Below are 17365 nucleotides of genomic sequence, written 5' to 3' on the forward strand. Positions count from 1 at the left end.
GCATATGTATCAAATTCGTGATTCATCATAAACTATCTAATGACAAAATTAAAGCATACAAGCATGTATAAACATATATACCCGAGCACTAGACCTGGATACACTATTAATGTATAAAAGATAAGATATGAATGCTAACGTATCAATATTGTGATTCAATATTGTAGGAAAGTACGTAGACGCAACGGAGATGATAAACACTAGGTTTGACTTGCGAACAATACCCATGAACATTACTCATAACCTCCATAGCTATAACCCATAGTTTCCTTAGCTTTGACTCATTTGAAAAATCGGTTTGAAATCATTTGAGCAGTACTTCGCCGTAGTATTTTATGTATAATACTAATAATAATAATATTAATACTACTGATAATAATAATAAGATTAATAATAATATTAATCTTAATAATAATAATAATAATAATAATAATAATAATAATAATAATAATAATAATAATAATAATAATAATAATAATAATATAAATATAATACATAGTAATTTATGTGTGTGTATGTGTGTCGAAGCAGAAATGTGCGAGCTTTATATATGTTTGCTGAGATTGATCCCCATGCGATCGCATGGGTTTCATGCCCATTTGCCATGCGATCGCATGGCCAGCTGGTACGCACCCAATATGTTTTGTTTTCTTGTTTGTCGACATATTATTCACTGTAGCAAATAGTGTTTACTGTAGAAATAGTGTTTTACTGTAGCAAACAGTATTTACTGTACCAAAGTTGTTTTTACTGTAGCAAATAGTGGTTTTCGAAAACACTGTAGTTTTTCGGGTACTGTAGCAATTTAGTGTTTTACTTGTTCATCTTAAACGTTTTAGTTAACTTATATAAATATTAATCGAATCAACAAACAAATGTTACTATCGTTTACTAAATAACTTGAAATTATATATATGTATATATCTTTATTTAATATACATAAATCAGTTTTTAAATACACATTGCAAGTTATTATAATTAATTTTAATAATTAATATTCTAACTTATTGTATATATATATATATATACAAGTAGATGTTCGTGAATCGTCGGTCAATAGTCAAAGGTTAACTGAATATATAACATTAGTTCAAAAATTTTGGGAATCAATATTACAGACTTTGCTTATCATGTCGGAAACATATAAAGATTAAGTTTAAATTTGGTCGGAAATTTCCGGGTCGTCACAGTACCTACCCGTTAAATAAATTTCGTCCCGAAATTTGAGTGAGGTCGTCATGGCTAACAATAAAAATTTTTTATGACTAATATGAGTGGATAAATGGAGTTTTATCATTATTGACTAATATAGATAAAACGATTCGATTATGTGAAGAGTACGAGTGAAGCTATCGTTTTTTATCGTTTTTTAAAAAACGTCTGTTTTGTCAATAGTTAGTGACATTAGGTTCCTAAAATTATTACGAGTTTAACGATATTGTCGAAAAAATTTAACTCGTTGCGGGCGAGAAGATATGATCCGTTGAATATTTGGGTGGAGTTTAGTTAAGATTTTTTATGAAAATAGTTATTTGACACCTACCCCCTGTTTAGGGTCGGTTTTATTTTTTGAACAAAGTTGGGGGCTTTATTTGGGAAACGGAAGGAAAAAGTAAAAAAAGAAAGAAAGTGAAAGGACGAAAATACTACTGATTACTATTAATTTTTTTTTTGTGTAATACGGAGTAGTTAATATAGTAATAATAATATTTAATTAAATTTTATGAATATGCTGGATTAATTTACAATATATATAACAGTCGGCATGAATGAATAGTGCGGCTATAGTACCGCTACAGTACTGCTACAGTATTATTTTTTTTTTTTAGCAAACTTCGTTTAGTAGGTTCAAATTTTCTGGCCCAACGAAGTGGGCCAACGGCCCATTCCTAGTTAAATATATGTCTTAAATAATAAATCAAATTAAAAATAGATCATTTTCCATTTTACAATTTTGTCCTGTACCCAACTCAACTTGAGCTATATATACACATAGATACACACCTTCACAATCTGCCTCTACCCTTTTTTAAATCAGCAGCAACAATGGCAATGTCAGCCACCAACACCCCACAAACCCTCCTCCTCAAAAACACTAACATCTTCAAACCCTCAATAACTACCACAACCACCACCCTCCCAATCTCACGCGTCACCACCAGAAAACCCCTCTCAATCACATGCTCTGTTTCCGCCGCCACCGCCGCCGTCGCCCCACCCACCTCCGACCGCGTTTTCAATTTCGCCGCCGGTCCCGCCACCCTCCCGGAAATCGTCCTCCGTAAAGCCGAATCTGAGCTCTACAACTGGCGTGGGGCCGGCATGAGTGTCATGGAAATGAGTCATAGAGGAAAAGAATTCCTTTCAATTATTCAAAAAGCTGAATCAGATCTGAGAAAACTTCTAACCATCTCCGATGATTACGTCGTTTTGTTTCTTCAAGGCGGCGCCACCACCCAGTTCGCCGGAATCCCATTAAATATTTGTAAACCTACCGATCCGGTTGATTATATTGTTACTGGATCATGGGGTGATAAAGCTTATAAAGAAGCAACTAAATACTGTAAACCTAATGTGATTTGGTCAGGTAAATCTGATAAATACACAACGATTCCAAAATTTGAAAACTTGGAACAAAATATGCAGGCAAGGTATTTGCATATATGCGCCAATGAAACTATTCATGGTGTTGAGTTTAAAGATTACCCAACACCTAATAACAAAGATGGGTTGTTGATTGCTGACATGTCATCCAATTTTTGTTCGAAACCGGTTGATGTGTCGAAATTTGGGGTTATTTATGCAGGGGCTCAAAAGAATGTTGGCCCATCTGGTGTTACAATTGTGATTATTAGAAAAGATTTGATTGGTAATGCACAAGAGATTACACCTGTGATGTTGGATTATAAGATACATGCTGATAATGATTCTTTATATAATACACCACCATGTTATGGGATTTATATGTGTGGGTTAGTTTTTGAGGATTTGTTAGCACAAGGTGGGTTAGTTGAGGTTGAGAAGAAGAATGTGAAAAAAGCACAGATTTTGTATGATGCAATTGATGGTAGTGGAGGGTTTTATAGGTGTCCCGTTGAGAAATCGGTTAGATCGTTGATGAACGTGCCGTTTACGCTCGAGAAATCGGAGTTGGAAGCGGAGTTTGTGAAGGAAGCTGCGGCTGAAAAGATGGTTCAATTGAAGGGGCATAGATCGGTTGGTGGAATGCGCGCTTCGATTTATAATGCTATGCCATTGGCTGGTGTTGAGAAGTTGGTTGAGTTCATGAAGAAGTTTCAAGCTAAACATGGTTAGAAGATTTGGTGTGTTTTAATGTTGCTTGCTCTGTTTTTGATCTTTCTGTTATGTTACCTTGTTTTTGTATCTTTAGGGATGCATTGTTGATTGGATTTGGGCAAGAATGTTTAGGTTGTTTGCATTAGGATTAGTTCGAGTAAAAGGGAATGATCTATCTGTATCATTATCGATTCAAGACTATAAAAAGTTTGGATCTTTACCATCAATAATCGAATCTGGATTTAGTAATTACATGTTATCTCTTTGTTTTGTAGCAGTAAGCAATTTGGCAAACATAAAATTGAGCAGACCTTTAAATTGTTAAGCTACAACATTCTCTCTAAAGGATGCTAAAACCTACTTATAATTTTTCTACTAAATGCCAAGTATAAATATATTATTGATGCTTGTACCAATTGATATCTACTCTTTGTTTTGTAGCGGTAAGCAATTTGCCAAAGACTTTTTAATGGCAAGTTAAAAAGAGCAGGACATAGAGTAGGATGAGAACTTGGTTTGTCTTGTGATCCTTCGTTTATATTTTATTGTTTTTTTTCTTTGTTTGTTGATTTCTAGTTAGATCGCTTGATATATGCTCTTTTTATCATTTTAGAACCAGCAACAGTAGGAATCTAAAGTACACATAGATATAATCAGTTCATTCAGAAGCAGTAAAAGCTTATGAAGATTTATCCCCTCTCCAATTGGATCAAATGTGTTCTCAAACCACTATCTCTTATGTTTTTTAAACCTTAACGCTATGGAGGGTGTAAGACAACTGGATCGTAGATATACAAGTATGCGATAACACCGAGTTTACTTCATTGTGCTAGGAACAAGTAAAAGCCTGTGTATCTTGCAAAAATGAAGTGTGCTTTTAGCCAAGATGTATGGCTTATTGCTAACGATGATCTCTAACTATCGGATGACTAATTTTATTTTCGAGCTTTTGAAATGATCAATGATGTCTATCAAGCCTTCATGGATAGAGTGAGGAGCAAATCTGGATGATCTCAGTCTATACAATCTACACAAACTAAGACACAACATCAACGTAGTCAACCAACTGGACAACCACGCGAGGCTGAACTGGTAAACCATTTTTACTTAAACAACTCCTACTATTGATTTAAAGATGTTAGATAGTAAGATCAACCTACAGTCCTACGCTTATATGTTATTCCTATCATACAACTATCTGCTGAAGAAATGTATGGATTACGTAATGATTTTGATAATGAATTGATTAGAGCTGAAGCTGAGGCTATTGGGTTAATTATTTAGTAGTTTGTTGATTTGTAATTAAGTTAGAGTGAAGGCTATGCAGGTTGATTCCAATGAAATATTACAAAGATGTTTCTGTGAAAAAAACTAAATTTTGAAGAAAAACAAGTGTGTTGGGTTGACTAGAGAGTCAAATAATGCAAGTGCTGTATGGCACCTGTTCATTCTCTTTTTACATATATATTTACTGAATATTGAAATTAAAAAACTTGTTTATGCTTAAGTTTTTTATTTATTTATTTTGCTAAAATAACGATTACTATTAAAATTAAAAAACCTTCATGAATAAATGCGGTAACCTTAAACCAATACAACCAATCCAAACAGAAAAACGGCTTGCTAAAAGTAAACTTGCTAGAATCACAACTAATAGTTAGACCTAGCTAACTCTAATCGAGCCACTACGAAAGACAACTCCTAAACCAAAACAAACAACTCGAGCGGACCGAGCAACACACAAAGTGAAAAAACAAGAAAAATAAATAAACACCAAACAACTCGACTATGTAAACATAAACCAACCAGAAGAAGCCAAAATAACTAAATTAACCGGTCTTTGCTCCACCTTTTTTGATTTCTTTCATCCAGTCGGGACGCATTCCATCAATCTTAAAACATTGGAGAATTTGTCGCTTATAGGTACAACCGAAGATTGGGAATGAATTCCCAGTCCGCCAAATCTTCAAAAAATTCTTTATAGTTAGGACCCGATGAACCCGCCGCTTGAACGTCACCAACCGTAGTATTATAATGAACTGCCTACTTTGCTCTTGCCTTTCTTGTTCTTTATCAGTGGTGGTTCACTAACAACACACGAGTTTTTTTACAACAACAATAGGCGGCAAAACAACATTAGGAGTATTATCAACATAAGCATTAGCTTTATTACCATGAACAGAGGCTTCCACAATCGATGAAGGTAGACTAGGAGGACCCTCTTCACTAAATGCTAACGAGTTCAAATTTATACGACCCGATCTAAGCATCCCCTTCGACCCCGCAAGTACAATACGATTTGTAATAAAATGAAACATAGGGTAACTCTAAATTCAAAAGGTTATATAGTTGTTTAAACAATGAAAATTTGAAGTATTAAAACTCAAATAACTTGAATTGTGAAGTTTCTTAGATGCACAAAATGCACCAAAAACAATGAAAATTTGAAGCATTAAAACTCAAATCGCTTGAATATAAACTTTTTAAGGGTTGCATGTGTAGTGTGAAAGAAACAAAATTTTAATATAACATATTTCATACAACATGAGTAAAACATACAGAGGGTGTTCAGTTGAGGTGCCAACTGCCAACAACGCAATAATGCTTGACAAAGCACTACAAATAGAGCTTGGCCGAAAGAGGCACTAATACAGATCTCGGCCGAACACGATATGTGCTCGAATCTTTACCAGAACGCGTACGAGGTTATTACCATTGTAGCTTGTAAGTCGCAATAGTTGAGATTAGCCACAAATGGACTGTGAATTAAACCCAAATGAAACTTCGATCGGGCCAGAGCACGGGCTGTGAATTGGGCCGACATGAGGATGCGATTGGGCCAACATACAGGCTGTAAATCTGGCGAACATACCACGATTGGTTTTAAATTTACTCAAAGACTTTAAGTGTGACTTTAATTAGCGCATTGTGAGATAATCATAAGTGTGACATCCCCCATTTGGCAACACAATCACCAAAAAACAATCAACGACACAAAGGTGAGGGGTGATGACGATATCACCGTTCGAAAAATAAAATACAGCTTGGGCCAATTACTATAAACGATGTCACATCAGTTTGAGGGGTATTTCCGTCTTTTACACCAGCCTTCAGAATACACAAAGCATACCGACGCCGATGTTTATAAACTTACAGTTTTGTCCTTTGTAGCCCTAACAATGGCATCAGACATGAAAAAATAGATATGAAGAAGAAACCAAAATCATTATCTACCGGTGTATTACTACATATATAAAGTCAATTGAAAGTGGAAACCCTACATTAAATATTCGTTCTTCGTGAATGACGGGCTCTGCAAGAAATTGGACAAATCGATTACATATTCTTATCTTTGATTCAGTGTATATGTTTCGAGACTTACTTTGATTCAAACACAGCGATAGGCGATAATCGATTTAAAATCATATAACATATTTGTGAATTGGTTTATTTTGTTGATCATATTTTTTAGAACCAGGTGGATTTTTCATGTCATTAATAGCAAAAAAAACTGACCAATAAGATAGTGACATCTTGGATGCTACGTCAGCAATTAATAAGGAGGCGACACGTGGGATTTACTCCCTTCATTTATTAAGATGTATATAGATAGATATCATTTGAGTTTATCGTATAGTGAAACTCATAAAACAAACCAATTTTAATGCTACATTTCTAATATGTATATTAGCCAACATTTACGAACAATAACTTTTGTCATTCTCAATTTTATTTAAATTTTTTTTTAATTTGACCCATTGTCCAACAAAGTGGTCCGGACCACTTTATTGTTTTATTATATTACCGAATAACTTTTATCAATCGTCTAAATTTTCATTTTTTTTTATTTATTTTTTTTGTGAAAAGCAAGATTAGTATTAAACAACCAAAAAATTACATGAGTTAAGATCACAACAGAAGGCCATTAACTACCTTCATGCCTACTCTATACAAAAAACACAAGATTACACAATTAAGGGAGTTTGCGAGATGGCAAACAAAGACACGAGAATAAGTATACGATCTATGATAAGCAAAGATAGATGCTTGGATTGCTTAGCCACGTTAGCCAGTCGATTTTCTTCCCTTTGATTCGTTGAGAGATCCACTCAAATGACTTGATTTGAATTTCATTTAAGTGCCATCGGAGCGTTCAACGTTTTTCCTCGAAATACTTTGTTGTTCCGATTTTTCCAAATAAAGTATACACAAACCCAATGCATTGCTTGCCAAATTTTTTTGCCAAGTGGAGACGTATGACCCGTAGCGTAACCTGAGATGACTTCATTAATGCTAAAGTTTGTGAAGTCGCCAAGTCCCCACCACCCGAATACCCGATTCCAAACCTCGAGAGCATGAGAACAGAAAATAATAGAGTGGTCAACCGTTCACACAAGGGACACCTAACGGAATGCAAGTCGATACCCCTTTGATCAAGCTCCTCCCTAACCGGTATTCTCTTTTTTCGAACCCTCCAAGCAAGTATCTCAAATTTTTTCGGCACAAGATTGTTTCTGAGCGTGTCTAGTGTTGAAAAGTGGCTCCCCAATATCTGTTCGTCGGTAATAGTAGAGAGTTGCTTAACCGAAAACCTCCCGTTAGAAGTAAGTGTCCACTGCCATTCGTCGCCGTTGTTGATGTCGAAGTTGTACCCAGATAACAAGGCTTCAAGAGCAATCAAATCTGATCTTGTGCGCCCTGTAGGTTCCCTTACCCATTTGAAATTAGTAGTGGCCGAACCCGTTTTGCTGTTAACTATTACACGATCCATAACCCGAGCCTCTTTGTCGCTTTCTAACATGAAAAGTCTAGGAAATTGCTGCCGAAAGTTGCTGTTCCCCAACCAATGATCTGACCAAAAGGTTATTGAAGATCTGTTCCGAACAGTTTTGCACATCGAACCTGAAAAAGGAATGCCCAAGCAATCGAGACTTCTTCCTGCTAAAATTATGTTAGCCCAAGGGCCAGAGAAATAAGAACGAGAAACATCACCCCACGAACCAAGACCCCCGTTTGGCCCGTATATGCTACAAATAATTTTAACCCAGAGTGCATTGGTTTCGGTTTTGAACCCCCACCACCATTTACCCAGCAACGCCAAATTTTTACTTTTTAAAGACCCAAAATTTAACCCCATGCCCGTATGGTGAGATGACACTTTCCCATTTAACCCAAGGAATTTTGCAACCCGAATCCGACCCGCCCCCAAAAAACACACGCCTCACACTCTCTAAAAGTTTAAGCACACATTGAGAAGCACGAAATACCTATAATTTAATTTGGTAAGGTATAAATGCAAAGGATAAAATAATATATCAAGTAATAGTTGAAGGGTACTAAATGAAAGAGAATAGAAAGTACACCCCACTTGTCTTCCTACATGTGTAATAAAAAAGCTACTTCATTAAAACTGTTGTGATAAAGTGAGTGGATGACAACTAATTCAATAAGTCAAAAAATGTACAGTATATTATGTATTATAAATACCCCCCATCGGATGTAATCAAAATGTGCACACATATAATATATTTCATATATCACCATTCTTTCTCTCTCTTATTTTAAGTTTATGAGTAGCCTATATTCAAGAACAAACCCACTAAAGGTAGTTATAAGCCTACTGAATTATAACACGTTATCAGCACGATTATCTCAACATTTATACTAAATATGGTTGGCTCTGCCACCTAACTAATATGGTCGGTTATACCACCTAAATGATATATGGTCGACACTGTCGCCTAATTTACATTTTATGTTATCTAACATTTATTTATGTATACTAACATTTACATTTATGTTATCTAACATTTACAGTTATGTTCACTAACATTTATATTTATGGTCGGTTATACCGCCTGAACTATATTTCTGTAATTTAACTATTATTAACTTCACTAACATTTATATTTATGTTATACATGGTCGGTTATACCGCCTGAATTATATTTTTGTAATCTAACTCTTATTAACTTCACTAACATTTATATTTATGTTATCTAACATTTATAATTACTTATGCAATTAATCATTATTTATTTCATGCATACTAATGTTTATTTTCATTTGAGCCTTCGGTGTCACATATACACCGAGACGTCAAATAATATATATATATATGATGTATATATATTACTCAAGTAACAAAATAGTAAATCGAAATTAATTCATTTACTATTCATATGAATAGTAAATGAAACGAAATTAATTAATTTACTATTCAGATGAAAGTGACATGATAGAAATTATTAATTATAAGTTACATAACATACCCCTAAAGTATTTGATAAATACGTCTTTTTAAATACATAAGATTTTCAAAATCAACAAGTTGATAAATTGATCTCATATATATACTCCGTATCTTTTTGAAAGATTTTGTCTTTTGTTCTTTTTTCCTTACGTTTGATATAAAAGAAAAAAAAAATCTTGTCCTTTATATTACTCATACGCGTTTTGATATAGTGACTTTATTCGTTAACGTCAACTAACGACGTTACAACGCTCATATATACATAAGGGTTGTTAACGTCAACTGACGACGTACAACAACTATATTTTTCAGATATAAAATAAACATCTCCGTTTTCATTTTTTCACAAATCAATCTTCATTTTTTTCAGATTACTACTCTCAAAAAGTTTTTGTAAAGATGATTCACACAAGGATGATTTTTCCTATTGTATTGGTCATATTAACTATCATCATTGTTGCTAATATACCACCGGGTGAACCTATATTCTATCCTGCCCTTGTGGTTTTATTATTTGTAATCATACCATTATTCTGTTGTTTGCTACTTATGAATTTAAAATGATTCTAATTTCATTTTATTATTTGTCTATGAATAGAAGTTGATTATGATTATGATTTATGTTATTCATCTTTTTGATAATAGAAAATGTCGAATTTGAAAAGGCTTAAATTTGCTCCTTTAGAATCAAGTGGGAACAACTACTTAACATGGATTATGAATGTAGAAAAACATCTCGAGTCAATCGGTATTTTAGAAACCCTAAATGAAAATAACAATTGTTCCGAACAAGAGAAAGCAATGGCAAGTATTTTTCTTAGCAAACATATTGATGAGTCCTTAGAATCTACATATTATATGATCGAAGATCCAAGTGTATTATGGAAAATACTCAAAGATAGATACGATATTAATTATCAAGAAATAACGGTGATCCATGAAAGAATAAAATTGAAGATGTTAGTAGACGCTCTTATAAGAATCCCGGAGACTCTTATTAATGATCTGGTAACATGGATCATCAGTCTAGTATTTCTTGAATACATGAACATCTTGTTTAGCTCTACAAATAAGTCCCAAAAGAAAAGAAAACGAGAGTGAATTTGTTGAAAAAAAAATCTTGATTAAATAAACCCCGAGCTACCTTGAGACTTGAATGGTTAGAATTTTCTAAGATGCCTAGCTTGTTATATATCACTCATAAATAAATGGTTTTAGACCATAACGCATATGTTTTATTAAGTGTTATCTTTTATGTACTTCAGATTATAACTTGTTTGCAGGTAATATAATTTGATTATCTTGCTGAAATATAACTCATTATTTGCTTATCTTATTTGAAGTTTTAGTATGAATCCTGCTGAAATACAACATCAATTAAATGGTAAAGACCTATGTATTGCAGATAGTGGTAACACACACACTATACTCAAATCTAAGAAATATTTCATTGATTTGAAATCATCTGAAAGAATTATAAATACTATATTAGGTCCTGCAAAAGGAAATGGAAAGATAAAATTCATATTACCAAATGGTACGAATTTTCTGATAAACAATGTCTTGTTTTCTCCCAAATCAAAGAGAAATTTGTTAAGTTTCTCTGATATATATCATAATGGATATGATTATCAGTCAATGATAATCGGAAATGAGAAATATCTATGTAGCACTGAAAAGCTAATATAATGAAAAGCACAGCGCATATGATTAAAAACGCATATGGTGAAAAGGATATATGATTAAAAGCGCATATGATAAAAAGTGCATATGATAAAAAGTGCATATGATAAAAAAGGCGCATATGATTAAGAGCGCATATGATTAAGAGCGCATATGGTGATTAATGAAAAAGCACATATGGTGATTAATGAAAAACACATATGGTGATTAATGAAAAGCACATATGGTGATTAATGAAAAGAATATTGAGAATGAATCACCAATGTTTCTTGAAAGAATTCAAGGTTATATATATGGACCAATTCATCCATCATGTGGACCATTTTGATATTTCATGATTCTAATAGACGCATCTAGCGGATAGTCTCATGTTTGTGTGTTATCAAGCCATAATATGGCATTTGCAAAATTTCTTGCACAAATTATTAAATTGAGAACACATTATTCTAATTACACCATTAAAAGGGTGAGACTTGATAATGCTGGTGAGTTAACATCTCAAGTATTTAATGATTATTATATGTCTACAGGGATTGTTGTTGAATATCCAGTTGCTCATGTGCATACACAAATTGATTTAGCTGAATCAATAGATAAACGCTTGCAGCTAATAACTAGACAATTGGAAATGAGTACAAAACTCTCAATATTTATATGGGGACATGTAAATTTACATGGTGCGACATTAATTCGCACTAAACGAAGTGCAAGTCATAAATATTCTCTATTACCAACTTAATTTTGGTCGAGAGCCAAATATTTCCCACCTTAGAACATTTGGTTGTACAGTGTATGTTCTAGTTGTACCACCACAACGCATTAAAATGGGTCCTCAAAGGAGGATGGGAATGTATGTTGGATATGAAAAATCTTCAATCATAAGAACCCATGATGGGTGATGTTATTACAGCACATTTTGCTGATTGTCATTTTAATGAAATATTGTTCCCTAGATTAGGGGGAGAAATGAAATATAAATAAAATAATGTTTCATGGTGTGAACATCAATTAATGTATGTTGATCCTCGCACAAAAGAATGCGAAAAGAAAGTTCAAAAATAATGCATATGCAAGAAATTGCAAATCGATTACGTGATGCATTTAAAGATACAAAAAGGAGTGACTAAATCATATATAATAAATGCTTCAGCTAGAATTGAAATTTCAAAATCTGGCAATAATGTCACTCATGAGTCTTTGCCACATCTGAAACGTGGAAGATCAATTGGTTCCAAAGATAAAAATCCTCGAAAAAGAAAATCAGCTGATAATGAGGTAAAATAAAGTGTTCAAGAAGAACCAAATATTAATACTCCTTCTGCAGAGGATATTGATAAATGTAAATACATATATTGCGATAAATTATGCAATATTATGGAACCGAAATGGAATGACAAATATTGATGAGAATTTTTCATATAATGACATCATGAATAAAGATGATGAGCTGGAACCAAAATCTGTCATTAAATATCAAAATAGACATGATTGAGCTCAATGGAAAGGAGCAATACGAGCTGAATTAGAATCGCTCGATAAAAGAAAGTTTTCGGATCAATCGTTATCACTTTTAAAGATGTGAAACGTATGGGATACAAACGAATTTTTATCCGAAAAAATGTGCAAATGAAGTTACAAGGCAAAACTAGACTTGTAACTCAAGATTTCCCACAAAGACCAGAAATGAATTAGGAGGAAAACTTATCATCCTGTAATGGATACAATTACTTATTAGATACTTAATCAACCTGGTAGTTATTTAAATGCATCTCATGAATGTTGTTACTACTTATCTGTATGGATCACTTAATAGTGATATATATGAATATACCTGAAGGGTTAAGGTATCATAAGCATCTAATGCAAAACCCAAGGGAATATATTCCATTAAATCACAAAGATTTCTAAATGGGTTTATACAATCGGGACGTATGTGGTATAACCGATTAAATGACTACTTGATAAGAAAAGGGTATACATATAAACTTATTTTGTAACACCCCAAATATTTAAGGTATTATTTTATGTAAAATTTTATTGCTAAGAAATTAATGGTAAAGGATATTTTATGTTAAATGGACGAAAGTTAATGTTGTTAGTTAAGTTTCAAGGGACTAAAGATGCAAGGTTATGATTTAGGACCTCCTTAACTATAGTTTACATGGGGAGGGTAGAAATTGCAATTATGCCATAGTTGTTTTAATAAAAGAAATTAGAAATGCTGGAAATTGATTATTATTCACAAAAAAATAATATACAGAGAGTGCTCCTGGGTTGTGTATGTCGACATTTGCAAGGGAAGAAGGAGGATCCATCATTTGTTGAAATTTAACTCATGCAAGCTTGAATTTGTGAAATCTAACACACCCTAATCACTTTAGCAAGCTCTAATCTTCCAATTTCATCTTCATTGTGCACAATTAGGGTTCTTAAAACTCTAAAAGACAAGGTATGGATTTTGTGTCTAATTATTGCTTGCATTGTATGCTAATGATGAGATTATGCTTAAGAAAGTTGCTGTTTGTTAAATTGTGCACATTTGGATGAGTTAGTATGGATTTGTTGTTGATTTTGGAAGTAATTACATGTATGAACTTGCATTATAGATTTATGGCATGATTATGGTGAGAATGATTATGTTCTAGTTAGATTTCTAGTCATGCACACCAAGTGTTTGTTAAAATGCCTCAATGAGATGATTTTGTGTTCTAGCTAGAAATTTTGATGAAGGATGCTCATGTATGAACTTTTGTTATAGTCATAAGTTATAGAAATTGATAATTTGATAAGTTAATGGTGTTAGTAATGAAATTGAATTATTATGCACATTTGATGTTTAATGAAAGGATTAAAGGAAAAGTTGCATGATAAAGCTAAAAGTGATGAGTTAGTAATATACATGATTAAAATGTGATGTTTGATTGGTAACATGCTTGTTTTAGAAAAGATGAGTTCAAAGTTAGAAAGTATGAATGAATGTATGTTGTGATTAAGGGGTAAAGTGTAAGTGTAAGTATGAATGACGTAATGATTCAAGAAAGTTGTGATTTTGATTTAGTTATGTGATTAATGAGATTAGCTCATGTATAGGTGCTAATCAAGGAAAAGAAGTTACAAGTGACCAAGGAAATTCAATTAAGCAAGGTGAGTTTATAGGGGGTAATATGGGCGGGTCAGGAGTGGCTTAGTGTTCTCGGATTGCATCCGTGCAAGAGAGTAACGACTAAGTGCACTAGTTACGTAGCTTAGATAGAACTATTGGGTTAGCTCAATAGTTGTGTCTATGGATAATGCTTAGCTTAGGCAAGGTTATTACATTGCTAGTAATTTTGCCTACGGTTCATGTTAGCTTAGACACTTCGGGTGTCTATGTATGAGATGATGATAGCTTAGGCATATTTAGTATGTCTATGTTTAGCTTAGACATGATTACTAGGTTCGGCCTAGTAAGTCATGCCTATGGTATGAATGATCGGATCCGAAAGTATGCAAGCAATCTAAGGGTTGAAGGATAAGTGTTTTGATTATGCCCAAATGATTTATGTTTAGTGTTTTGTTACTTTCCTATAACTCACTAAGTGTAAAAGCTTACCCCCATGATGTTTTATGTTTTAGGTGCTAAGGTTCATCGAGAAGGTAAGGAACCCGTGTGAAGAGCTGGAGGAGCATTGGCATTAGCGTAAGTGGTATTGCAAGTCCCTTTTGTAATCACGCTCTATGGTTACCGCTTATCAAACGCCGTGTATTTGAAGTGTCATGTTTGTCATTATTGAATTTGGGACCAAATGATGGTTTTGTTTCATGAAAACACGTTTGATGTCTAAATGTTGTTATTAGATGGTATACGATGTTAGAAACTGAATCTTAAGTTTGTGTATGAATTTGGTTGTTTTAAATGTGTTTGAGAATGATGGAACGTGCAAAAGTTGGTTTAAATACAATGTTGCAGGTCAGGCACCCGGATTAGGGTTATGTCGCGCCGCGGCAAAGGGGTCCGCGCCGCGGCATATAACTGAAGTTGGGAACAGAAGCAAGGTTAAGGAGTCTAAAATTTCCTGTGTTGTGTCGCGCCGCGACAAGGCTTGCCGCGCCGCGGCATAAGCCTTGTCCGGCCAGTGACTTAACTTTTCAAAAAAAAAAAAAAAAAAAAAAAAAAAAAAATTTTACTCGAATCAAGGCGTTAAAAGTTGGTATCAGAGCTGTGGTTTAAGGGACTTGGGTAATCCACGATAGGGATTATCTAGGCTTAAACCATTGTTGTGAAAGGATAAGCGGTTTAGGACTTGCGTAAGTGTTATAGTCGTATAGTTGTGCCATGCTCCATAGGGTAGAGTCATCGACTAGACCCGTAGTATAATGATTGGTCTATGAAAGGAGTTTGATACCCGTTAGCCATGATGTCATAGTGGACTTAATGTGTAATGAAATGGTGTAATAACAACAGGCCATTGTTATTACTTCATTATAGTACACATGAACGTCTACTATAGTCATGGTGAATCGAGTTAGGAATTCTTTCGAATGGTTTGGTTTTGTTGAATAATGGTGTTATCGGTATTTGAACTAATGGGTTGAATGTAATTTTTTTTTAGAAATGGCTATTGTATCACCAAACCGAGGTCAAGATGAGGATGATGAGTACGTCCGCACCCCATCCGCGGAGTCTATAGAAGACTCTCAAAACGAATCGGGAGAAGTTAACATGCCAAATGACATTTCGGGGCAAATAGGGCAAGCCTTGATACGTTATACTCCAACTTTGTTAGAGAAGATTAAGACGTTGATCAATGATCAATTAGATGAGAAGTTAAAGACTTTTGTTGCTAATAACCCTACCTTAAGAGGTGAAGGGGGAAGTGGAGTAAGGCAAGAAGAGGTAGAAGCCCCTAAGAGAAAGGATGACCGTTTTGAATATAAGAACTTCGCAAATTGCCATCCTCCCGAGTTTCATGGTAAGGTTGACCCTATTGTTAGTCAAAGATGGATTGATGAGATTGAAGAAACCTTCATGTTGTGTGAATGCCCCGAACATTTGAAGGTAATTTATGCGGCTCATCAAATGAAGGGTAGTGGATACGAGTGGTGGAATTTTATAGTTAAGTCTCATGGGCGAGACGTGGCTACGAGTTTCTCATGGGACAAGTTCCGTGAAATGTTTATGACCCAATTTGCTCCACCCGCCGAGGTTAGTAGGTTGAAATCCGAGTTTATGAATATAGAGCATGGAGGTAAGTCGGTGACCGAGTTTAATGCCGAGTTTAATGATAAGTCTCGTTTTTGTCCGGACTTCGTGTCAAGTCCCAAGTTGATGATGGATCATTATCATGAAAAGTTGAATCCCGAAATAAGTGAGTTTATCGATAAGAGTACTTATAAGACTTTAGCCGAGATGATGAATCGAGCACTTGTTAGAGAACATGAACTTAGGAAGAAGGCGGCGTTCAAGCGAAAGTTAGATCAAGACTCCAAGGTAATGCAAAATGTTAGTCCGAAAAAGGGTAAGTTTGGTTTCGAATCCCCGCACAAGTCAAAAGGGGGTTTTGTGTCGGGTAAGAGCGGTGGGAAAGAAGCCAAGTCGTGTACCAGGTGTGGTAAGAATCATACGGGTGAATGTAAAGCGGGTACCACCGATTGTTACTCTTGCGGGAGGCCGGGTCATAGGGCCGCCGAATGCCCTAAGAAAGGTAAGCAATGTTACTATTGTTTTGAGAAAGGTCACTTTCAAGCCGAATGTCCGGAATACAAGAAGGATTTAGCTAGTGGTAGTGTTAAGAAAGAGGTTAAGACGGAACCGAAGACTAGTGATAGCCGACCAAGGGCCCGAGCTCATCAGATTACCGCACTCGAAGCGAAGGAGTCCCAAAATGTGGTGTCAGGTACCTTTATTGTAAACTCTTTACCTGCGCATGTTTTGTTTGATTCCGGTGCTACACGGTCGTTTGTATCATATTCTTTTTGTAAGCATTTTAATATGACCCCAAGTATGTTAGAACACCCATTAGAGGTTGAAATAGCGGATAATAAGACCGTGATGGTGTATAGTATCATTAAGGGGTGTGAAATTATTTTGGATGATGAAAAGTTTGTCATTGATTTAATACCCATGCAAATGGGTGAATTTCAAGTAATTGT

General features: G+C 34.5%; 1 protein-coding gene across 1 annotated transcript; it reads left to right on the top strand.

Annotated features, from left to right (window-relative positions):
- The first annotated feature begins 2030 nt into the window (after positions 1-2030).
- Positions 2031-3549, top strand: LOC139840034 (phosphoserine aminotransferase 2, chloroplastic-like). The gene has a single exon (XM_071830257.1). It carries the CDS (start codon positions 2047-2049, stop codon positions 3313-3315), a length of 1269 nt encoding a protein of 422 aa, XP_071686358.1. The 5' UTR covers positions 2031-2046; the 3' UTR covers positions 3316-3549.
- Positions 3550-17365: the final 13816 nt, after the last annotated feature.

The sequence above is a fragment of the Rutidosis leptorrhynchoides genome, chromosome 4 (genome assembly GCF_046630445.1).
Source record: "Rutidosis leptorrhynchoides isolate AG116_Rl617_1_P2 chromosome 4, CSIRO_AGI_Rlap_v1, whole genome shotgun sequence".
NCBI classification, from domain to species: Eukaryota; Viridiplantae; Streptophyta; class Magnoliopsida; order Asterales; family Asteraceae; genus Rutidosis; species Rutidosis leptorrhynchoides.

What these genes read in the sequence shown, in the direction of transcription:
- LOC139840034 (XM_071830257.1), top strand. Translation starts at nt 2,047, where the DNA reads ATGGCAATGTCAGCCACCAACACCCCACAAACCCTCCTCCTCAAAAAC.